General features: G+C 38.4%; 1 protein-coding gene across 1 annotated transcript in view; it reads right to left on the bottom strand.

Moving 5' to 3' along the window:
* PSMD1 (proteasome 26S subunit, non-ATPase 1) overlaps window positions 1–20,417 on the bottom strand; it is an 86,104-nt gene that overhangs the window by 62,195 nt on the left and 3,492 nt on the right. The window contains exons 2-9 of the mRNA XM_081096217.1: window positions 17,905–17,948; window positions 17,049–17,122; window positions 16,695–16,864; window positions 12,332–12,537; window positions 10,609–10,752; window positions 6,297–6,523; window positions 3,736–3,796; window positions 1,874–2,002 (exon numbers count right to left, since the gene is read on the bottom strand). Coding sequence (XP_080952343.1) covers window positions 1,874–2,002; window positions 3,736–3,796; window positions 6,297–6,523; window positions 10,609–10,752; window positions 12,332–12,537; window positions 16,695–16,864; window positions 17,049–17,122; window positions 17,905–17,948 — 1,055 coding nt within the window. The remainder of the gene's footprint in view (window positions 1–1,873; window positions 2,003–3,735; window positions 3,797–6,296; window positions 6,524–10,608; window positions 10,753–12,331; window positions 12,538–16,694; window positions 16,865–17,048; window positions 17,123–17,904; window positions 17,949–20,417) is intronic.

The raw sequence follows: 20,417 nt of genomic DNA, 5'->3' as shown, positions 1-20,417 counted from the left end.
TTTATCATTGGCAGAGTATTCATACATATTGCAAACTTACCCATGAACACACAACCAGAGTCCCTGTTTTATGGTGAAACATGAATGAACTGAACTAATATATTTAAAATAATGGATCTTGGCTATTTCTTTATAATGATTAAAAACAAACCAGTCAAATAGAGCTTTATTTGTGGTTTTAACTTGAGGTCAACAGATTTTAGGTAGGTTAACTTAGGTAGTAAATTTTCTAGTTTTGGGGTTCTGAATAGTTTAACTTACCATTTCTCTAAACTCAAGGTCTCCAAGGTGCTGGAGTAGCTTGAGGAGCAATGCTGCACCTCTTTTGGCACTGCACCTCTGGCAGTCATCAAGTAATCGTGTGTATTTTTAGTAAGACTATATTATAAAGATTAGCTTCAAATAATTGTCATAAGTGCAAATTATGTAATTCTGTCTCCTTTCGCCATTTGTAAAAATTGTATTAAAAGTTTGGAGAAGCATATTACATATGCTTTAATCAACTATTTAGTAATGGAATAGTACATGAATTTATTTAAAACCGGGTAAGTTAAGAACCACTGCTCTTAAGTTTGCAATTTAGTGGAAAAACAGACACATAAGCTATATCAATGTGCTGACAGTGCTTTTGTCCAAGTGTTACGTGTATACATTAAAATAACAAGTGAGCTAAAAAAAATGGGGGGAAAAATCCACTGAACTTCCCAGTGAGAGATTAGCACAAGAACAGAGGCTCAATCAATATTAAGTTTCTTTTTCAACAAGTTTCAGAGTTTCTCCCATTGTTATCCTATACTAATAAAAGAGAAAAATGGTAATTGGCGTATGAACGATACCTTTTTCATTGGCTAATCAGTGAGATATGCAAATTAACTGCCAACTAAGATTGGCAGTTAACTGCCAAAAAAGATGGCGGCTAATTTGCATATTGCAGGCAGGATGGTACAGCACCATCAGAGAGCGGGTAGGGGGCGTGAGTGCCAGCGGTTGCCCGGACCCTATCCGGCCGGCAGATCCGGATGCGGGCCGGCGGGGCGGCTGTGGCATCCACCCCCACTCACGCCGCCAACCCGCGTTTGGGGTGTGAATGCTGGCGGTCCCCGGGGACCAGATCCCGCTGGCTGACCAGGACACAGGCCGGCGGGGCGGCTGCGGTGTCCGCCCTACTCACGCCCCCAACCAGAGCGGGTTGGGGGCGTGAGTGCCAGCGGTTGCCCAGACCCGATCCGGCCGGCAGACCTGGACGCAAGCCGGCGGGGCGGCTGCGGTGTCCGCCCGCATTCACACCCGGAACCTGATCCGGCCGGCAGACCCGGACGCGAGCCGGCGGGGCGGCTGCGGTGTCCGCCCCACTCATGCCGCCAACCCTGGGCAAGGGACTGATCAGGCGATCGGAGGGTGATGGGGGTCTACGCCTCTGGCCAAGGCATCAGGCCTGGGAAAGGGGCAGAGCCAGCAATCGGAGGGGTTTGGGGGTCCCCTGCCCAGGCCTGACGCCTGGGCCAGAGGCATCAGGCCTGGGCTGGGGGCAGAACCAGTGATGGGGGGAAATGAGGGTCCCCTGCCCAGGCCTGACACCTCTGTCAGAGGCGTCAGGCCTGGGCAAGGGGCCGATCCTGCGATTGGAGGGTGATGGGGGTCAACGCCTGAGGGCTCCCAGTATGTGAGAGGGGGCAGGCTGGGCTGAGTGACACTCCCCTCCACACACACACCCAGTGCGCGAATTTCGTGCACCGGGCCCCTAGTTTTTATATAAAAACGTATTTCCATAATCAGGAATAAAATGCAACGAAGTATTCAGTAAGAAATAAATATAATTACTTATATTCAACAAATATTTTTTAAAAGGCTCCATTACAGTTGCATTTCCTACCTTTGTGCTTTTTAGGATCATGAGATCTGTGTTATTATTTCGTATTAAAAATTGCAGATGTAACTCAATAGCCATTTCACCACTTAAAATTTTAATCATTTTCAAAGTCTGATCCTTGGGTTCTGGACTCTGCCAAAACAACAAACAAAGAATAAAAATTCATATATTACTGAAATCCACTAAGGCAACTTTAACAGCCCAAAACCAGTAAAATTCAAATATTTCATACATACAACAGTACTCATTTTAACAGTAGGATCTGGAAAACTCATGTATAATTTATTTATTAGATACCAAGACACCAGCTTGATGGAAGAATGTAACTCGTTCTGAACTAGCTTCCAATGTAAAATATTTTTTAATATAAAAATATAAGGTGTAGCCAAACAGGTTTGGCTCAGTGGATAGAGCGTTGGCCTGCGGACTGAAGGGTCCCAGGTTCGATTCTGGTCAAGGGCATGTACCTTGGTTGCGGGCACATCCCCACTGGGGGGCGTTCAGGAGGCAGCTGATCAATCTCTCTCATCGATACTTCTAACTATCTCTCTCCCTTATTCTCTGTGAAAAATCAATATATTAAAAAAAAAATTTTAAAAAAAGGTGTAAAAGAATAACCAATTACTGATGATATATAAGGAAAACTTTTATACAGAGCCAGCCTATACTTTATGTGAGGAACTGCCTAATCCAAACTGACAAAATCGAAAGCATCTTTAATCATCACATCTATATGATCTCATGAAATACCAATCTATCAATCAACAAAACTATCCATCCAGTTAAAGAACAGCTGAAGTTCATATACCTGAGCATCAGAAACCAAAAGTCCTGATGAAGGAAAAATTTATATCCATTAATATTGCTGCTCTAATACTTAGCTAAGTCTTCTAAACACCATGAATACTAAGAAAAACAAAGACAACCAAATTGCCCCCTCTATGATAAGTTGCCATTTATATAGAGGCTATACTTTTTTTCTCCCCCTATGACAGGTAAGTCAGAGTTATTCTGAATAAAGTTCAGTCTTTGGTTAGAATCTAGAGCAAGCATGTCAAACTCGCGGTCCACAACGAATATTATTGCGGCTCAGCCAATATAATGGTATGTAAGAAATGTTTAAATAAAAATTTCATAACTTAATTTTTACAATATCCTGTTATAAATAATTACTAATAACGAACTACAACGTTCACTAATGACTGATTACTATAATCGTGTTGCATTCATTTCCCTTACGCGCCTTATGCGCAGGCACACCGTTTCTCTCCACTAATACTAGCAGCAAATATTTTAGCAGTGATTGCCACGTCATTAGTCTTGGACTGACTTGTTTGGTGTGCGTAACAGGAAATATTTCACTTTCGGAAAACAAGAAAAATAGTTTTATTTGCATTACGCTTATTAATTTGTGCAGTTATTCAGTGTCTGGTAAATTAATGTTCAAGAAAAAAATATTAATTTTTATTAAAATGTTCTATTACTTTATATTAATAATTACTAATTTATTTCAGCCCTTTGTATTCAGCATGTCTCTACTGAAATAAGCCTAAGTTTCTATGGAAATTGAAGCTTTTGTTTTTTTTGTGGGCCACAGAAACTTAAACCTTGTTTATTTGGCCCGTGCTAGCCTTTGAGTTTGACATGCTTGATCTAGAGATTTGATTTCATCTAAGTTAGGTACTTACTGGGATCAGTCTTTAAAATTTTACTTTTCACAGAGAATACATTTTTATAAAATGACTTTGGTGTCAAACCTAGTAATAAACCTCCATAAAAACAGGTGTGTAACACTTTAAAATAATTTACAATATACTGAGGGAATATATGTTAAACAGCATCCATGACTTCAAAAGCACACTTACCGCTTCTGGTGTCTTTCCTACAAGTACACTACCTGTCTTTTCTTCTGTTTCCATTGACTCACTAAAATGAAAAGAACCAACAGTTACTAATCTGATAAATCTCTTCCGAATAGCATATCTGGGTGATATGTTACCAAATTTAAGATCTGAACTATGTCCAAATTAAATATTTTACAAGGAAAAACGTTTAATCACTTCATAAATATTGCTGTTAAAAAACAGAACAGGTCATAGCCGGTTTGGCTCAGTGGATAGAGCGTTGGCCTGTGGACTGAAGGGTCCTGGGTTTGATTCTGATCAAGTTCACATGCCCAGGTTGTGGGCTCAATCCCCAGTGGGGGGTTGGGGGGGCATGCAGGAGGCAGCTGATCAGTGATTCTCTCTCATCATTGATGTTTCTATATCTCACTTCCTCTTCCTTCCTTTAGGAAATCAATAAAAATATATTTTAAAAAAACAGAAAAGAAAAGGACACATATGTAATACTCTTTGTAATACTTTAAGCAATAAAAAACAAAACAAACAAAAAACAACCAGAAAAGGTTCTAATAAGACAGACATGGCTCAGTTATTGAATTTCCTCCGAATATATTCATAAAAATATACAAAGCAATTAACTAGGTTAGAAAAATGTATGAGCAACAAAACCAGGTGACAAAGTATCCCCCAAGTTCCCCAAACAAAGGTGGAGATACACCATCAATAGCTTACAAAACCAGTTTGATGTGAAGCAGTTGGGCTGCAATAACTCTTTTTTTAAAATATCTTTATCGATTTCAGAGAAATAGGGAGAGGGAAAGATAGAAACATCAATGATGAGAGAGAATCACTGATTGGCTGCCTCCTGCACGCCCCTTACAGGGGATCGAGCCCACAACTTGGGCATGTGCCCTGACCAGAACTGAACCATGACCTGGTTTATAGGTTGATGCTCAACCACTGAACCACACCAGCCCGGCTGCAACAACTCTTAAAACTAACCAGCCAACACTCCCTTCTAAGTTGAAGCACTATACTTTGAGGAGGAAATGCTGAGTATACAATCCAAATTAAAAAGAAAAAAGGTCAAATAAAAGTGAGAAAGAAAACAGAGCCAAGAGATCTCAGAACATAAAACACCATTTGTTTAATACTTCACAACACAACAGAAGAGGAAATTCTAGAGGGACATGAAATTACAAAAAGCATCTTAAATGAGACTCTTTTGTGAAAGTTTAGGAAAATCTAATTTCAGGGAAGATAAGTCACAGAAAAGGTCAAAGTAAAATCCCATAAAATACTGTAACAAAAAAATTTTCAGAGGAGGTAAAAGACATTTTAAAAATTATACAAAGTATAAAAGAATATTACATATCAGAATCAGAAAAACTCAGAAATGAAATAGAACTAGGGGAAAATTAGAAATGAAAGAGGAAAAATATAATTTCAGAAATGAAGATTAATTCAGAAGGAACATGTGAGCAAATAACTATGACACAAGAAAAAGAGACAGCAAGGAAAAATATTTTTAAATAAAGCCGAAACCGGTTTGGCTCAGTGGATAGAGCGTCGGCCTGCGGACTGAAGGGTCCCAGGTTCGATTCCGGTCAAGGGCATGTACCTGGGTTGCGGGCATATCCCCAGTGGGAGATGTGCAGGAGGCAGCTGATCGATGTTTCTCTCTCGTCAATGTTTCTGACTCTCTATCTCTCTCCCTTCCTCTCTGTAAAAAATCGATAAAATACATTTAAAAAAAAATTTTTTTTAAATAAAAAAGAAACAAACTAAATGTTATTCTACTAAGATCTGGAACAAATTAAAGATGTTCATTTTCATCACTTCTATCTAATAATGTATTGGAAATGCTAGCCAACGCAGAACAAAGGAGAAAAGGTATAAAAGTTATAAAGGAAGAATTAAAATTTCTAGTCACAGATGACATGATTCCTATGTAGAAAATTCTATGACAGGATCTATAAAAAAATTTACTAGACCTACTAAGTGATTTAAGCAAGGTTAGTATACAAAAATCAATTGTATTTTTATATATTAATAATACTTGGAAATTGAACTTTAAAACATAGCACTTGTAACAACTCCAAAAACCATAATATACTTAGTAATAAATTTAAGGAGATATGTGCAAACTTTCTGCACTATAATCTACAAAACACTGCTGAGAAAAACTAAATTAAAGACATATGTATATTTAGGTCTAATAAAAGCACAAAAAGCTGAGAATGTTTCATATTTCTAAATACCTAACTCAAATCTCTGAAATCTAGCCCACCTGCCCCTCCTGAGGTTTATAATTTATTGGATTAGATGGCAAACATACTGCCCTACAGGCCCTCCCTGTCAGAAAATCACTTTCACTTCTTTCCAGAAGGGTCCATTTCTCTGCTTTTCCTTAATGTGCCAAGCACAGTGCAAAACAAAAGAGCTTTAATAAAACTTTACAATCTATGAAAGCTAATGGTAAAATTTATTCTTAACATATGCAGACTATGAACATTCCACCTATTCCCAAAATAAAATAAAGATTGTTCAATTAGTTCTGATGCAGAAAAAGATACTTATACCTGTCTTTCTCTGATCCCGGAACAGTACCCGTATTGGTGGATCCAGGCACAGAAGGGATAGGGCTGCCAACAGTTCGAAGATTCTGGATTACAGATGACAAAAACTGCTGGCTAGCACTTTCATACAAATCAAAACAAATCTGATAAGCCATCAGGAGGTTGTCTTCCTTCACCAGTTTTTCTAAGATATCACTCACAGCTTGGGGATCATCTAAGAAAATTAAGCACTGAAATGCAGATAAAGAACAATTACACAGTAATTGGAAACTGTCTATAAGATACTACTTTAGAGTGACAGTCAACATATAAGAAACTTTAAAATATAAGCATAAGCAAGTTGGGGCAGACTAACCAGCTATTCTAGCACTCTACTTCTAATCCTGGCATAAAGTTTTCCTTAAAATGGAATCGGCCTTCCAAGAAAAATCCATACAAATTATATTCACAACTCCTAATATTGTGCCTGGCAATTAGCAGTATTCAATAAGTGGTTAATGAATGAATCTTGGCTTCTTTAAATCTTACTCATAATTTATATTTATGTGATCCTTAACTTGTAATTTCTGTTTTACCATAAATTGTAGTAGTCATTCACTCATTTAAAACACAGTGTATTGTGGTTGGCCAGGACAAGATGCACTAAAATGACCATTTTGAAGCATTTCTCTAACTACTCTTATGATCTGCCATGTTTTAACAAAATAATCGGAATAATGTTAGAATTTTTCTTTTAAGAATTAATTTAAAATTTCTCGTTCCTTTTAGTAGCAACTAACTCAATTTTAGAATGAACACATAATCAAAGTTGTTACAAATTAACAATAGGAAAGAATGGAAAAATAAAAAATAAATGGCAAGTAACGGGACTGACTGGCTTAGTGAGGCAAATACATCCACTAAGTGACTACTACACAATCAAGAAAGAGTTAGAACAAGAGTTTCTGAAGAGTTAGAACAAAAGATGTTAAATTGAAGGACATATCTAATTGGTACTGTTTCCCTCCAGCAAAGGGAACTTGGGAGCTAGAAGAAAGGGGTAAGAAGAATTTTCACTGCACACTCTGATTCTTTTTGAATCATGTGAATGTATTATTATTTGTTCAAAGTATATCTTAAAAATGTAAATTTAAAAAGTTTTAAAGGTACAAGAAATAAGAGCTAAGGAGAAACCAAGATGGCGGCATAGATAAACACCAGAGATTGCTGCCTCGCACAATCACTTCAAAAATACAACTAAAAGACGGAACGGACATTACCCAGAACCACAGGAAGGCTGGCTGAGGGGAAATTCTACAACGAGAAGGAAAGAGAAAAGGATACCGAGACTCAGAGGAGGTGTGGTGCGGAAGTAAACTACAAAGGTGGGGAGGTGTGTGCGGAGCAGGCTGGCGGCTGAGGGTGCGATTGTCTGTTTCAATCGGGAGGGAGTCTCAGGCTCTGGGCTCCAGTTCCGCGTGAGTCTCTGGGGACCCAGACTCAAACGGGAGAAGCGGGACTGTCTGGCATCGGTCAGAACTCGAGGGCAGCTTTCTCTCTGAGGTACTTGCAGCTTGCTGGAACACTGTGAGGCAGAGCCTCTGGGGACGGGATTGAGAGCAGCCATAACTGTTGATCCCCTGGGACCTGCCCTGCCCAAGCCGTGTACAGAGGCATTTGCTGGAGAGCCTCAGGCAAAGGCTAGATTACCACCTCCCTAGAGGACAGAAGTTCTCCCACTGCAGACACAGCTGATTCTCACAGCCAGTTGGCCTGGGGGTCGAATCCCCCCCAGTGTTACCTACAACAATCAAGGCTTACCTACAACAAGACTGTGCACAAAGACCACTAGGGGGTGCACCGAGAAAGCATAAAAAATGCGGATACAAAGAAACAAGACACAAATAACAGAAAGGGAGGAAAGCAAAATGCTGGATATAGAGTTCAAAACCACACTTTTAAGGTCTCTCAAGAACTGTCTAGAAGCCGCCGATAAATTTAGTAAGGCCCTCGAAAAGACTGGTGAGACCGCTGATAAATATAGTGAGATCCTCAAGAAATCTAATGAGACCCTCGATGTTGTGATAAAGGACCAACTAGAAATTAAGCACACACTGACTGAAATAAAGAATATTATACAGACTCCCAACAGCAGACCAGAGGAGCGCAAGAATCAAGTCAAAGATTTGAAATGCGAAGAAGCAAAAAACACTCAACCAGAAAAGCAAAATGAAAAAAGAATCCGAAAATACGAAGATAGTGTAAGGAGCCTCTGGGACAGCTTCAAGCGCACCAACATCCGAATTATAGGGGTGCCAGAAGAAGAGAGAGAGCAAGATACTGAAAACCTATTTGAAGAAATAATGACAGAAAACTTCCCCTACCTGGTGAAAGAAATAGACTTCCAAGTCCAGGAAGCGCAGAGAACCCCAAACAAAAGGAATCCAAAGAGGACCACACCAAGACACATCATAATTAAAATGCCAAGACCAAAAGACAAAGAGAGAATCTTAAAAGCAGCAAGAGAAAGAAAGTCAGTTTCCTACAAGGGAATACCCATACGACTGTCAGTTGATTTCTCAACAGAAACTTTGCAGGCCAGAAGGGAGTGGCAAGAAATATTCAAAGTGATGAATACCAAGAACCTACAACCAAGATTACTTTATCCAGCAAAGCTATCATTCAGAATTGAAGGTCAGATAAAGAGCTTCACAGATAAGGAAAAGCTAAAGGAGTTCATCACCACCAAACCAGTATTATATGAAATGCTGAAAGGTATCCTTTAAGAAGAGGAAGAAGAAGAAAAAGGTATAGATACAAATTATGAACAACAAATACGCATCTATCAACAAGTGAATCTAAGAATCAAGTGAATAAATAATCTGATGAACAGAATGAACTGGTGATTATAATAGAATCAGGGATATGGAAAGGGAATGGACTGACTATTCTTGGGGGGGGGGGAGGAGTGTGGGGGATGCGGGAAGAGACTGGACAAAAATTGTGCACCTGTGGGTGGGGAGTGAGAGCGGAGGGTGGGGTGGGAACTGGGAGGAGGGGAGTTATGGGGGGAAAAAAGAGGAACAAAGGTAATAATCTGAACAATAAAGATTCAATTTTTAAAAAATGAAAAGAAATAAGAGCTAAAAAAAAAAAATCCTTCTGAGGAATAAAACTGAAGTACACAGAGGAAGAAGGCCGAGGACAACTACTGTTTCATATAAATTTTTGAAAACTACTTAAAATGCAGTATTAAAAACTACTTAGAAGCAAACAAAACTCCAAAAATCTACATAGAGAAAACTGAAAGGAAATACACTAAAATGTTAAGTTGACTTTGGGTGATACAAATGTGGGTATTTTTCTTCCAGCTGTCTGTTTCAAACTTACTTTAAAAAGCATTTTTTAAAAAGCATTAAAAAAAGATGTATTAATCTAAGTTTAAAAAATGTATACAGGATGTAAACACATAATGAGAACACATTTAACAAACACAATGTATGATAAAATGTTATGCTCTAAGCAGACTACAAAGATTTACACAGTATGACAATTGTTAAAAAGTAAACCCATGTGCACTTCCAGCCAATAAAATATAATGTAGCCACTGAAAAGAATGAGGTAGTGCCACTGTGCTAATAAGTGGGGGACAAACTAATCTATGCATTACCTTTGAGAAAAGACCTAAGAAAGGAAAAGATATATTTTTTGTTTTAGAATATTTTATGTAACGTCTGAATTTTTTTAAAAAAACGTGTAAGCAAATTCATACATGAAAAGAGGTAAGTATACACATATGTGTTTGGGTAATGAAACCAAAGATAATTTTACTTGAAATTCTTTCTAGAATGATATAACATAGATATACTATTTTTATGTTTTTATCTACCTTTTTTTTTTAACCTTCATTTCCAAAATTTCCTTAAATGCTTGAATTATTTAAAAAATATAAAAAGAATACAGGCAGGATATAAAAGATGATGGACGAAGACTTGACTTGAGGTGGTGAACACATGATAGTGTACAGATGATGTGCTGTAGAAGCATGCTCCTGAAACTTATAATTATGTTAACCACCAGCGTGACTCCAATAAATTCAATAAAAGGGGGGGGTGGGGGGGGGAAGAATACATAGAAAGAATAGATTATAACAAAATAAGCTTTTAGTTTTGTGAGATTCAGTTCTTATAGGTAAAAAGGAATGTAAACTATATACCATATCTTCATAGGGCTGTGGTGAAGATCAATTGAGATAGTAATGCAATCAAATGTAATATTATGTATTATAGTGAGGCACAGCCTAACAGTACAATGTAAAGTAATATAATGTAATTACCTGACAAACATTGATAAAATCGGGTTTCTCCAAGTTCATGTAGATTTTAACTAGAACTCTTAGTACTTTATTCCGAAACTGTTTATTCTGCATTAAAGACATGCAGAGCTTGAGGCTATAAGCTAGCATTCCTGAGACATCATTCTGAAAGAAATAAAAGATATATTATAATCTGATTACATTACAAGCAGGCAAAGTAGGTACTGTTTCATAAAACAAGTTTTATCTATATAAAGACGTACACTGGGATGTCAAAGTAAGATGCATTTCTTACTCTGCTTTATTCTTTTTAAAAACATTTATCACCCCCTTTACGTTATATGCAGAGGGTAGGCAAAAGTAGGTTTACAGTTCCTCTGTAATTATTTGCCTCGCTGCCTATTCCTCCAATGTTCCATTTGGGCAGGAACGTCGTTGTTATCTCCAATGACTAAAATAGTCTGGCACATAGTAGGCCAGTGATGGCGAACCTATGACACGTGTGTCAGAGGTGATTTTTTTGGTTGATTTTTCTTTGTTAAATGGAATTTAAATATATAAAATAAATATAAAAAATATAAATCTTTGTTTTACTATGGTTGCAAATATCAAAAAATTTCTATATGTGACACAGCACCAGAGTTAAGTTAGGGTTTTTCAAAATGCTGACACGCTGAGCTGAAAAGGTTCGCCATCACTGTAGTAGGCACTCAAAAGAAAAAATCTTTGTTGAACAAATGAAAACAAGTATTTTCATTCTATTCACATGAAGACAAGGAGAGGGTATAACTACACAAAAATGAAACAGTAAAACAAGGGCCATTCTATCACATTGGGTGGTTCATTCATTTACTCATTTAAACAAATCTTACCACTGCTACTCAACATTGCCTTGGGCTTTGGGGATACAGTAGTGAACAAGGCACAAAATACCTGTCCTTATGGAGGTTATAATCTGGTAAAATAAAGATAGACATTAACTGCCTAATAATACAATCAATTAATTACTATAGTGGTGAACACTATGAAAAAAAATATAGGTCTCCAAGAGATTAACAAAAGAATTGGATCTAGTCTTTGCAGTAGGGATTGAGGAGAGTATGGGTGGCAGGAATTGATGGAAAGCTCTGTAAACAAGTGACAGTTGAGTTGAACTCTGGACCTTGAACAGAAATAAAGCAGGTAAAGAAAAGAGGAAAATAATTTTGGCAGAGGCATTATTTTTTGCAAGGGGAACAAGGCAGGGTACATTTAGGAGCTGAGAGGAGGTCAAAATGGCTGGAGTGCAGAGAGCTCGCAAATGGAGAATAGCAAGTGGACATGTAGATCAATGTCCACTCAACTCAGTCTTGCATCTTTCTGACCATTTGGGTTGATGATTTACAATTGTCGTAATTATTGCAAAATATTCCCAACTAGAAATCCAGTTTGTAATTTTAGTCATAAGTCTAAGAATATAGCAGTGCATCGATACAGTCTTCTTAGAAAGGGCAGGATAATTAATTCAACCTCCTCATGCAAGACTTTAAGGAATAAAAACAGTAAGATAAAAGTAGATATTTGGTGAACACAAAACACAATCAAGGTTCTTATATAAATTATAAAAATAAAGCATTAGGGCAGAAGAGCACCTTATTATTTCTAAACCAGATTTTCTCTTTACTACCTATGAGATTCTATTTTAATAATTTCCTTTGCTGATTCCCCACCAAAAACAATCTCTAAAATCACATCATCTACCCACCGACTCCAATATAGTCTTTTCAAAGATATCCAGTCTTCGTGTCTCCAGAGCAATGCCGATAGCTTGCTTATATTTGTGATCATCCAGACATCGCTGGAACATTTTATTCACAATGCCTTCCAATCTCTGATCAATTGGTTTTCTTTCTCCTTCAGGCAAATCTGCATTTTCCACGCACTGTTTGGTATAGTGATCAATGCATTTTGCTATGAAGAAAATAAAATAACTCTGATCACCTTGTAAATTGGGCCAAACTACTAGAAAGGACAATGTCAACATTTATAATCATAAAAACGTATGGGATGACCGTAGAGTAATAAGCTCATTTCAATATTTTTAAATGCTAGAAGTTATACATTCAAATTAATATTCTTCCCTTCATAACAGTTATATTAGAGGGCTACACATTAATTTAATAAGGCTGATATTGAAAACATTTCTATCTTGTTACTTTATTTTGACCAAAATTATATTAAACAATTTGACTAAACTACTTACTCAAAAGAACTGGCTACAAATAGCTTTTACTTTCAAAAAAACAAACACTTGCTATTATTGATGATATTAAAAAAGACCTATTGTAGCAATTATCACATGGCAATAAATTATTAGACTTCTTTACAATAATGAAACTATTAGCTCCTTGAGAAAAGTGACTGTGTCTAAATCATCTTTGTAGAATAGTGGTGAAATGACCTGAATTGTGCCGCAGGTTCTAGAGACAATTCTAAAGATTTCCAAAATTGTAGCACACTAACTGAAACAGTCATTGTCTCAATGTGAGGTGGGTAGAAGCTACTCACACTCCCTCACCCCGGGAGTCTAAAAATTCATGTAATGGTGTATGTGCACAAGTTGGCTTTCACATTCACAATAATTTGGGTGGAAGGGGAGGATGGAGCCACACACTGAAGGGTGCCAATGTTATTGATAAAAAGCACTTAAGACCTAGCCAGTTTTTCTCAGTGGGTAGAGCCCAAGGTCATGGGTTCAATTCCAGTCAAGGGCATGTACGTTGGTTGTAGACTCGATTTCTGGTCATGGTCTGGACGGGTGTAGGAGGCAACCAACTGATGTGTCTCTCTCACATCAATGTTTCTCTCTCTCTGTCTCTCCCCGTCCCTTCCACTCTCTCTAAAAATCAATGGAAAAAATATCCTCAACTGAGGATTAACAAAAAAAACCCACACACACAAAATAAAAAAAACACAAATAAATAAAAAACCCACTTAAATTTGTTTACAATTTATACCACTTTGCAATCACATCATGAACTTTTTAGGAAAAAACAAAAACAAGAATTTCCCTAAGCCTTCTTCTACCTTCATATTGGAAGATAGCCACCCATTTTGACTGACATATGCAATAGTACCCTCTCTACATTGCCTTGTCGCTATCTCCTTTAAAGAGAAGAAAAGCTACAAGGACAGTTGCAAACTATAGCCCCAGGAAACAGAAATGATTTGAACTACCATAAAGAACTGCTATTGAGCCTGGCTGGTGTGGGTCTGTGGTTGAGTGCTGACTATGAACCAGGAGGTCATGGTTTGATTCCCAGTTGGGGCACATGCCAAGGTTGCAGGTTCGGTCCCTGGTAGGGGGCAGGAGGCAGCCAATCAAAGATTCTCTCACATCATTGATGTTTCTCTCTCTCCCCCTTCCTCTCTGAAATCAATAAAAAAATATTTTAAAAAAGAGGAATTGCTGTCCACTAGATGACCCATGTTAATGGATCTATACTTCAGGGGAAGCAAAGAACTTTTATAAACTAGAATATACCATATTAAGGATCCATTCAGGTAGAACTATACAGGTTCAGATACAGTTAAGAAGAACAAAGTGGCAGTCACAAAACAGACCTTAAACAATTCTGGCTGCAGAAACTCTTCCCCAGGCCCTAATATAAGCTTTTTGAACCAAATGTAGTTAAGTGAGAAAACATTATCCCTACCTATTAAAGAGGAACCTGAGAATTACAGAATTTAGGGAATTTTCCTTAGATTATAACTGAGGGAAAAAAAGGTACATACCAGTTTTAAATCTGTGCTCTCACTTAGCAGGTTTATGTCATATCTATATCCCAGAATCATTCCCAGCAGGTCTTATCATAACTGGGAGAAGATTTACTAGTGTTGAACTTTCTGGATGAACTGTTTATGGTATTAAGACAATAGAAAGCCTTTCCCAATTTTTATTTTGTATATCCTCTCATAAATTCCTCAGTTTAAAAAATATTTGTTCTAACAATTCCTATAAAACTAGAAGTGTGAGCCCCATGTCCACATAAAGAAAAGCAAACAGAACTCGCCTGTTGACCAACAACCACTTTCTATAAGGAAAGATAAATAATGTTTAGAGACAGGGAAGGCATCTACCACCTCACAGCCTTATTCAGACCAAAAGTCCTGTTTAAAGCATAATTCACAAAATAAGAGCTTTGCAAGCACTTGCAGATCAATACTGTAAAAAAATTATCAACATTCTTCAAATAAGAGAAAAAAGATAAGGAGATAAGTGTAACTCCTCACATTTAACTTAATGTAGGGAAATGCTCTAGTTTCAAGTAATATGTATGGTCTATTCTTTTTTTTTTTTTTAATGTATTTTATTGATTTTTTACAGAGAGGAAGGGTGAGGGATAGAGAGTCAGAAACATCGATGAGAGAGAATCATCAATCAGCTGCCTCCTACACACCCCCTACTGGGGATGTGCCCGCAACCAAGGTACATGCCCTTGACCAGAATCGAACCTGGGACGCTTCAGTCCGCAGGCCGACGCTCTATCCACTGAGCCAAACCAGTTAGGGCTGGTCTATTCTTTTTAAAATATATTTTTATTGATTTCAGAGAGGAAGGGAAAGGGAGAGATAGAAACATCAATGATGAGAGAGAATCATTGATCAGTTGCCTCCTGCATGCCCCCAACTGGGGATTGAGGCTGCAACCTGGGCATGTGCCCTAACCAGGAATTGAACTGTAACCTCCTGGTTTATAGGTCGAGGCTCAACCACTGAGCCATGCTGGCCGGAATGTACGGTCTATTCTTTTCTTTTTGGTATGGTCTATTCTTTAAAAGGGGGCTGGGGAACGTCTGGCCAGGCCATGTAAGGCCCTTGAAATCATTTGTTCTGGTCCTGCCACTGAATTAGGGGTGAGTTAATTAAATGTTTGATCAAATAAAGCAGGCTAATTTAATTTGTAAGTTGATAATTTTGTGTGGCCCTCAATCTATATATAAAAGCCTAAGCAACCGGCCAACCGCCTGGTAGCAAAGACATGCACTGACCACCAGGAGGCAGACGCTCAACACAGGAGTGGAAACCACAGGCATGGAAACATGGAACAGACTGATGAATCTCAGAGGGAAAGGAGAAGGGCGGGAAGAGATTAACCAAAGATCTTATATGCATACTAGAGGCCCGGTGCACGAATCCCTTGGCCTGGCCTGTGCCCTCTCCCAATCCGGGACCCCTTGGGATGTCAGAGAGCCGGTATCAGTCTGATCCCCACAGGCCAGGCTGAGGGCCTCTAGTGATGTCATGAATATCATTTAATTTGTTATCTATACTAATAAAAGGGTAATATGCTAATTAGGGCGGACATCTTCCAGATGACCTTCCAGATGTCCTTCTGGACAAAGCCGCGCAGCTGCGAGGGCCGAGGCACAGCTGCGAAGGGCCTAGGCTCAGGCCGGCAGTGGCAGCAGCCTCAGGGTAATGGGGGCAGTGCCTTCCCCTGATCCGCCAGGTCACCTCCCGCAGAGGGAGGCCAGACTGCAGCTTAGGCCAGGGGCCGAGGCAGAGGTGGTTAGGGGCAATCAGGCCGGCAGGGAAGCAAGTTAGGGTTGATCAGGCCATCAGGGGGCCAAGGAAGGGGTGATCAGGCAGGCAGGCAGAGGGGTTAGGGACAATCAGGCAAGCAGGCAGGCGAGCAGTTAGGAGCCAGCGGTCCCAGATTAGAGAGGGTGCAGGCCAGGCTGAGGGAGCCTCTAGTTGATAATAATCTGATTTAAGTTTCTCATGTAACAGTATGCTCATTGGGCTAGAGATAACCATATCACTGAGATAATTAACTTTTTTAAGTTAGCTGTTTCAGAATCATTTTTTAGATTCATTCTTAAAATGTTTTGTGAGATGTCCTCATCATCGCTGTTATTATCACTGTTCATTATGATAAAAAATAAAGCACAGAATTGGAAAGTAGATCTAAAAAAGCCTGCATAAAATTACTGGAGAAAGATTATGAACTTTCAATTAAAATAAAATTTGGCAACAACAAAAATAACTCAGAAAAAAGATGCTATATACACTAGAGCAAGAAAGAAGCTGACAAGATAAAGCATTAGTACATGGAAGATAATTACCTATAATAGTCTCCACATATTCAGAGTTATCATTGACATTGAAGAGGTCACCTGCTCCAAGTGCATAATTCAGAGACTCCTCAAAAGCCCCCAGGTGATAAAATACTTTAGATGCCACTAAGGCTGCAAACTGCCGACTCCGGAAACCTTCATCTTCATACAAAACTTCTCTGAAAGAACAGGAAGTATAGGTTTAGTTCAAACTCTGGTTTTCCTTAAAAATCCCAAATCTAAATATTCAAGCCACAATTTAGTAGCAGCAAATTTCTAAATGAATATAAACCACAAGATCCACATCTATAGATACGTTAAGTTGTTCTACTTTATTTCAATTTATAGAAATAAACTTCTTACATTTTGTCTACAGACTCAGAAATTTCTGCCCAGAAGTCATTGACAACTGCATTCAATTTGTGTAGTGCAAATTCCTGTAGAAGATAAAACCAAAATTCAATCTTGAGACAGACTCAACATTACACTTCCTTAAAAACGTTTCCAACAAATCGATGGCCAAATTGTCATATTTACTAAAACTTTTATTAATCTATGACAAATATAAAAACTTACCAACATATTTTCTCTTCAGTTTATACATTTCCTTTGTCTTCAATCATCAAACATCAGACTACCATATAATGTCATTCCTTAACATAATGAATATTTCTTCTTCTTTGAATATACAAGGTTGATGTGAGTTGCTAGTTTGAATATATGTAAATGAATTCAGGTGTCTAGAGCCACTTGAATTATATTCCAAATTTTTGTCAAATGAAAATTTAAAATATGGGACACAGAAGAAACAAATTTTTATGTGTTGTTGATAAACTGAGGAGTGTGGATTTATGGTGTGGGGGGTGCTCAGGTGCCATACTGAGGTTTATTTGCCTTAGTTTTGTTAAACTCTAGGGAAAACCAACTGCTGTTCTCAAAGCACTGTCCTCTAGGGCTAGGTTTCAAATGACTGGGTATAGGCTGGGCAGAATGGCTATTTTATTTTATTTTTTTAATTTAATATATATTTTCTAAATTTAATATTTTACTGTTGAAAGTATTACATATGTCTCCTTTCCCCCCCCATTGACCTCTCCCAGGCTGCTCCCGCCCCTCAAGAATGTCTATTTTAAATGATGGAAGATGTACAGACACCACTAAATTTAGAGAGCTTCACCATATTTTTACTAAGCCAAATAAATTTTCCTTCAACTCATACCTTAAGCTGCGGTTCTTCTTCATCCAGAAGAGAAATAATTCCAGCTATAAGACAAAAGATATATCCTGATTATGAAATATATGATAAGAGAGAAACTAACTTAGTAAAAAATATGATCGTTAGAAAAAAAGTATTTTTTGAAGGGTGACTTCAATAGAGGAATTATTTTTTTTCTTTAAAACTATAAAGGTTTATATTTCAAAGTTTAAGAATTAACTGTTATCAAACTCTCATAACATGATATATATCATATTGTTTGCCTAATAAAGTGGTTTTCAAAGTATGATCCCTGGACCAATACCATTAGCATTACTTGGGAATTGGTTAAAAATGCAAATTTTTGGCCCTATCCCACATCTACTGAATCAGAAATTGTGGGGATGGGGTCCAACAATGGGGCCACAAGCCCTCCTAGTGATACTGATGCTTGCTATAGTTTGAAAATCAATGACCTAATTTACTGAGCAAAAAGGGAAACTTTCCCATATTCTATCCTGTATAATAAAACCCTAATATGCAAGCAAATCGGCCAAAGAGTGGACAGACCATTCACTGATGCACACTGACCACCAGGGGGAGCACCGCTCAGACAGAAGCCGGGCTCATGGCTGGCGAGTGCAGCGGAGGTGGTGGGAGCCTCTCCCGCCTCTGCAGCAGCGCTAATGACCCCTCCGAGGGTCCTGGACTATGAGAGAGTGCAGGCCAGGCTGAGGGCCCCCCTCAAGTGCACGAATGCCGTGCACTGGGCCTCTAGTAATATTAGAATAATATTAGTCACAAAATACACCAACAGTTAGTTATATAGTTATATATAAAAGAAGGGACTATATAGTCATCAACTCACCAGTGTAGAATACTTTTTTAAGTATGAGATTTTTTATTTTAATTATTTCAAGATGCCTATATAAAGGCTTCACCTTTGTATCACAAGTAACCTAGATTTTGCTAAATGATGCGCAATCTTACTTATTCTGACTTTACCCAAGCACAGTGTTCCCCATATGACCTTGAGGTGCTAGCACTAACACTGGAGAGTAAAGAAAGCAACTGCCCTCTCCAAAAACAAATGCGCCTTCAAATAGTCATATGTGAAAGGGAATATTAGAATAAAGTAAAAGGAAACCAAACTGTCTCTCAGATACCATGTAGGTCTAAAAATCATTCTGGAATGCTGAGTTGAAATTGTGATTTGATTAAAAACCATCAAGGCAACATTACTTGGGAACTATAACCATTTCTAACTGATAAGCGTAGGTTTGCTAAATAGCTTCAGCAGTCTTTAGAGAGCCATACAGAAAAGGATACAAAATTTAGCAAACAAAACTATGCCATGGTGCCAGCTAGGGCATACTATTACATATTCTAAAAGTATGAAAGCAGATAAAAAGAACTTCTAGGTTGGTATGACAAGGCCAGAACAGAAACTGATCTGACGGCATTGAAAGAAGACAGGTCAAAGAATGAAATCAGTGTGTCAGTGTCTGTGTGTGTGTGTGTGTGGGGGGGGGGGGGGGTGTTCCAAATCCATGATATGGAATAGCTGATAAACAAGAATTCTTTAAATGTAGAGCGGATCATCAAAATACTAAAAAGGCTACCCCATTCCTATCATCAATCAAGAGTGTGTTTGAATTGCTTTTACCAAAAGAGGAGACAGATTTTCCTATACTCTGCTGATTGATTTCACTTCTGATTAAGTTGTTACACAGTTGTCCTGGCTTAGAAATAAAACCATTGTCTGCAGAACACACCTAAATCAAATACTCTACACTCCACACATGAATATTTTCCATCTTAAAAACAAAACAGCACTCTCCTCTAGAGGGGGAGAGGAAGCAGGGGATGGGAAAGATTAAGGATGCTAAAAATCTCGTAACAGGAAATAGCTTAAAAGTTGAAAATCATTGCCTCTAGGGATGAGAAAGGGGGAAGAGGAGTGGGAGACTCGTTTTAAAACATTTTAGCAAAGTTTTCTTTTATGTGCCTATGTTGTTAAAAATCATAACCCCAAACCCCACTCAATCTCACATCTCCCTCCAGCAAACACCTATCTCTACCTCTCCACTCCCTTTCTTTGTCAAGTCTCCTGAAAAACTTAGCATATATGTTGACCTCTTATTCACTACTGTGTTCTCAGTGCCTAGTGGATAAATGAATGAACGAAGTGACTAATCCACACCAGAGCTGGTATGGTACCTGGGACAGGTCCTAAGCCAATGTGAGCCAACCGATGGGAAACAGGGTGACAAAAGGTTTGGAGCAGAAGCTGATATGTAACCCAGTATACGTAACAAGTGATAGTAACAAATAAACCCTATAGCATGGTCAGTCTCAGGGTAGAACCTAAAAATCATTACTCCTGCCACACCTGATAGGTTTAAATTATCTTTAGTATATTCCCACCAATGCTCTCTGTCTCTACTTCAAACACTCTAGGGCAGGGGTGGGCAACCCCTGGCACATGTGCCAAACATGGCATGCCAGTAACTTTTGTTGGCACGCGAAACCCTCTC

Source organism: Myotis nattereri, assembly GCF_964212035.1.
Source record: "Myotis nattereri genome assembly, chromosome: 7".
NCBI lineage: Eukaryota > Metazoa > Chordata > Mammalia > Chiroptera > Vespertilionidae > Myotis > Myotis nattereri.
This window is presented reverse-complemented; position numbering and strand designations above follow the sequence as displayed.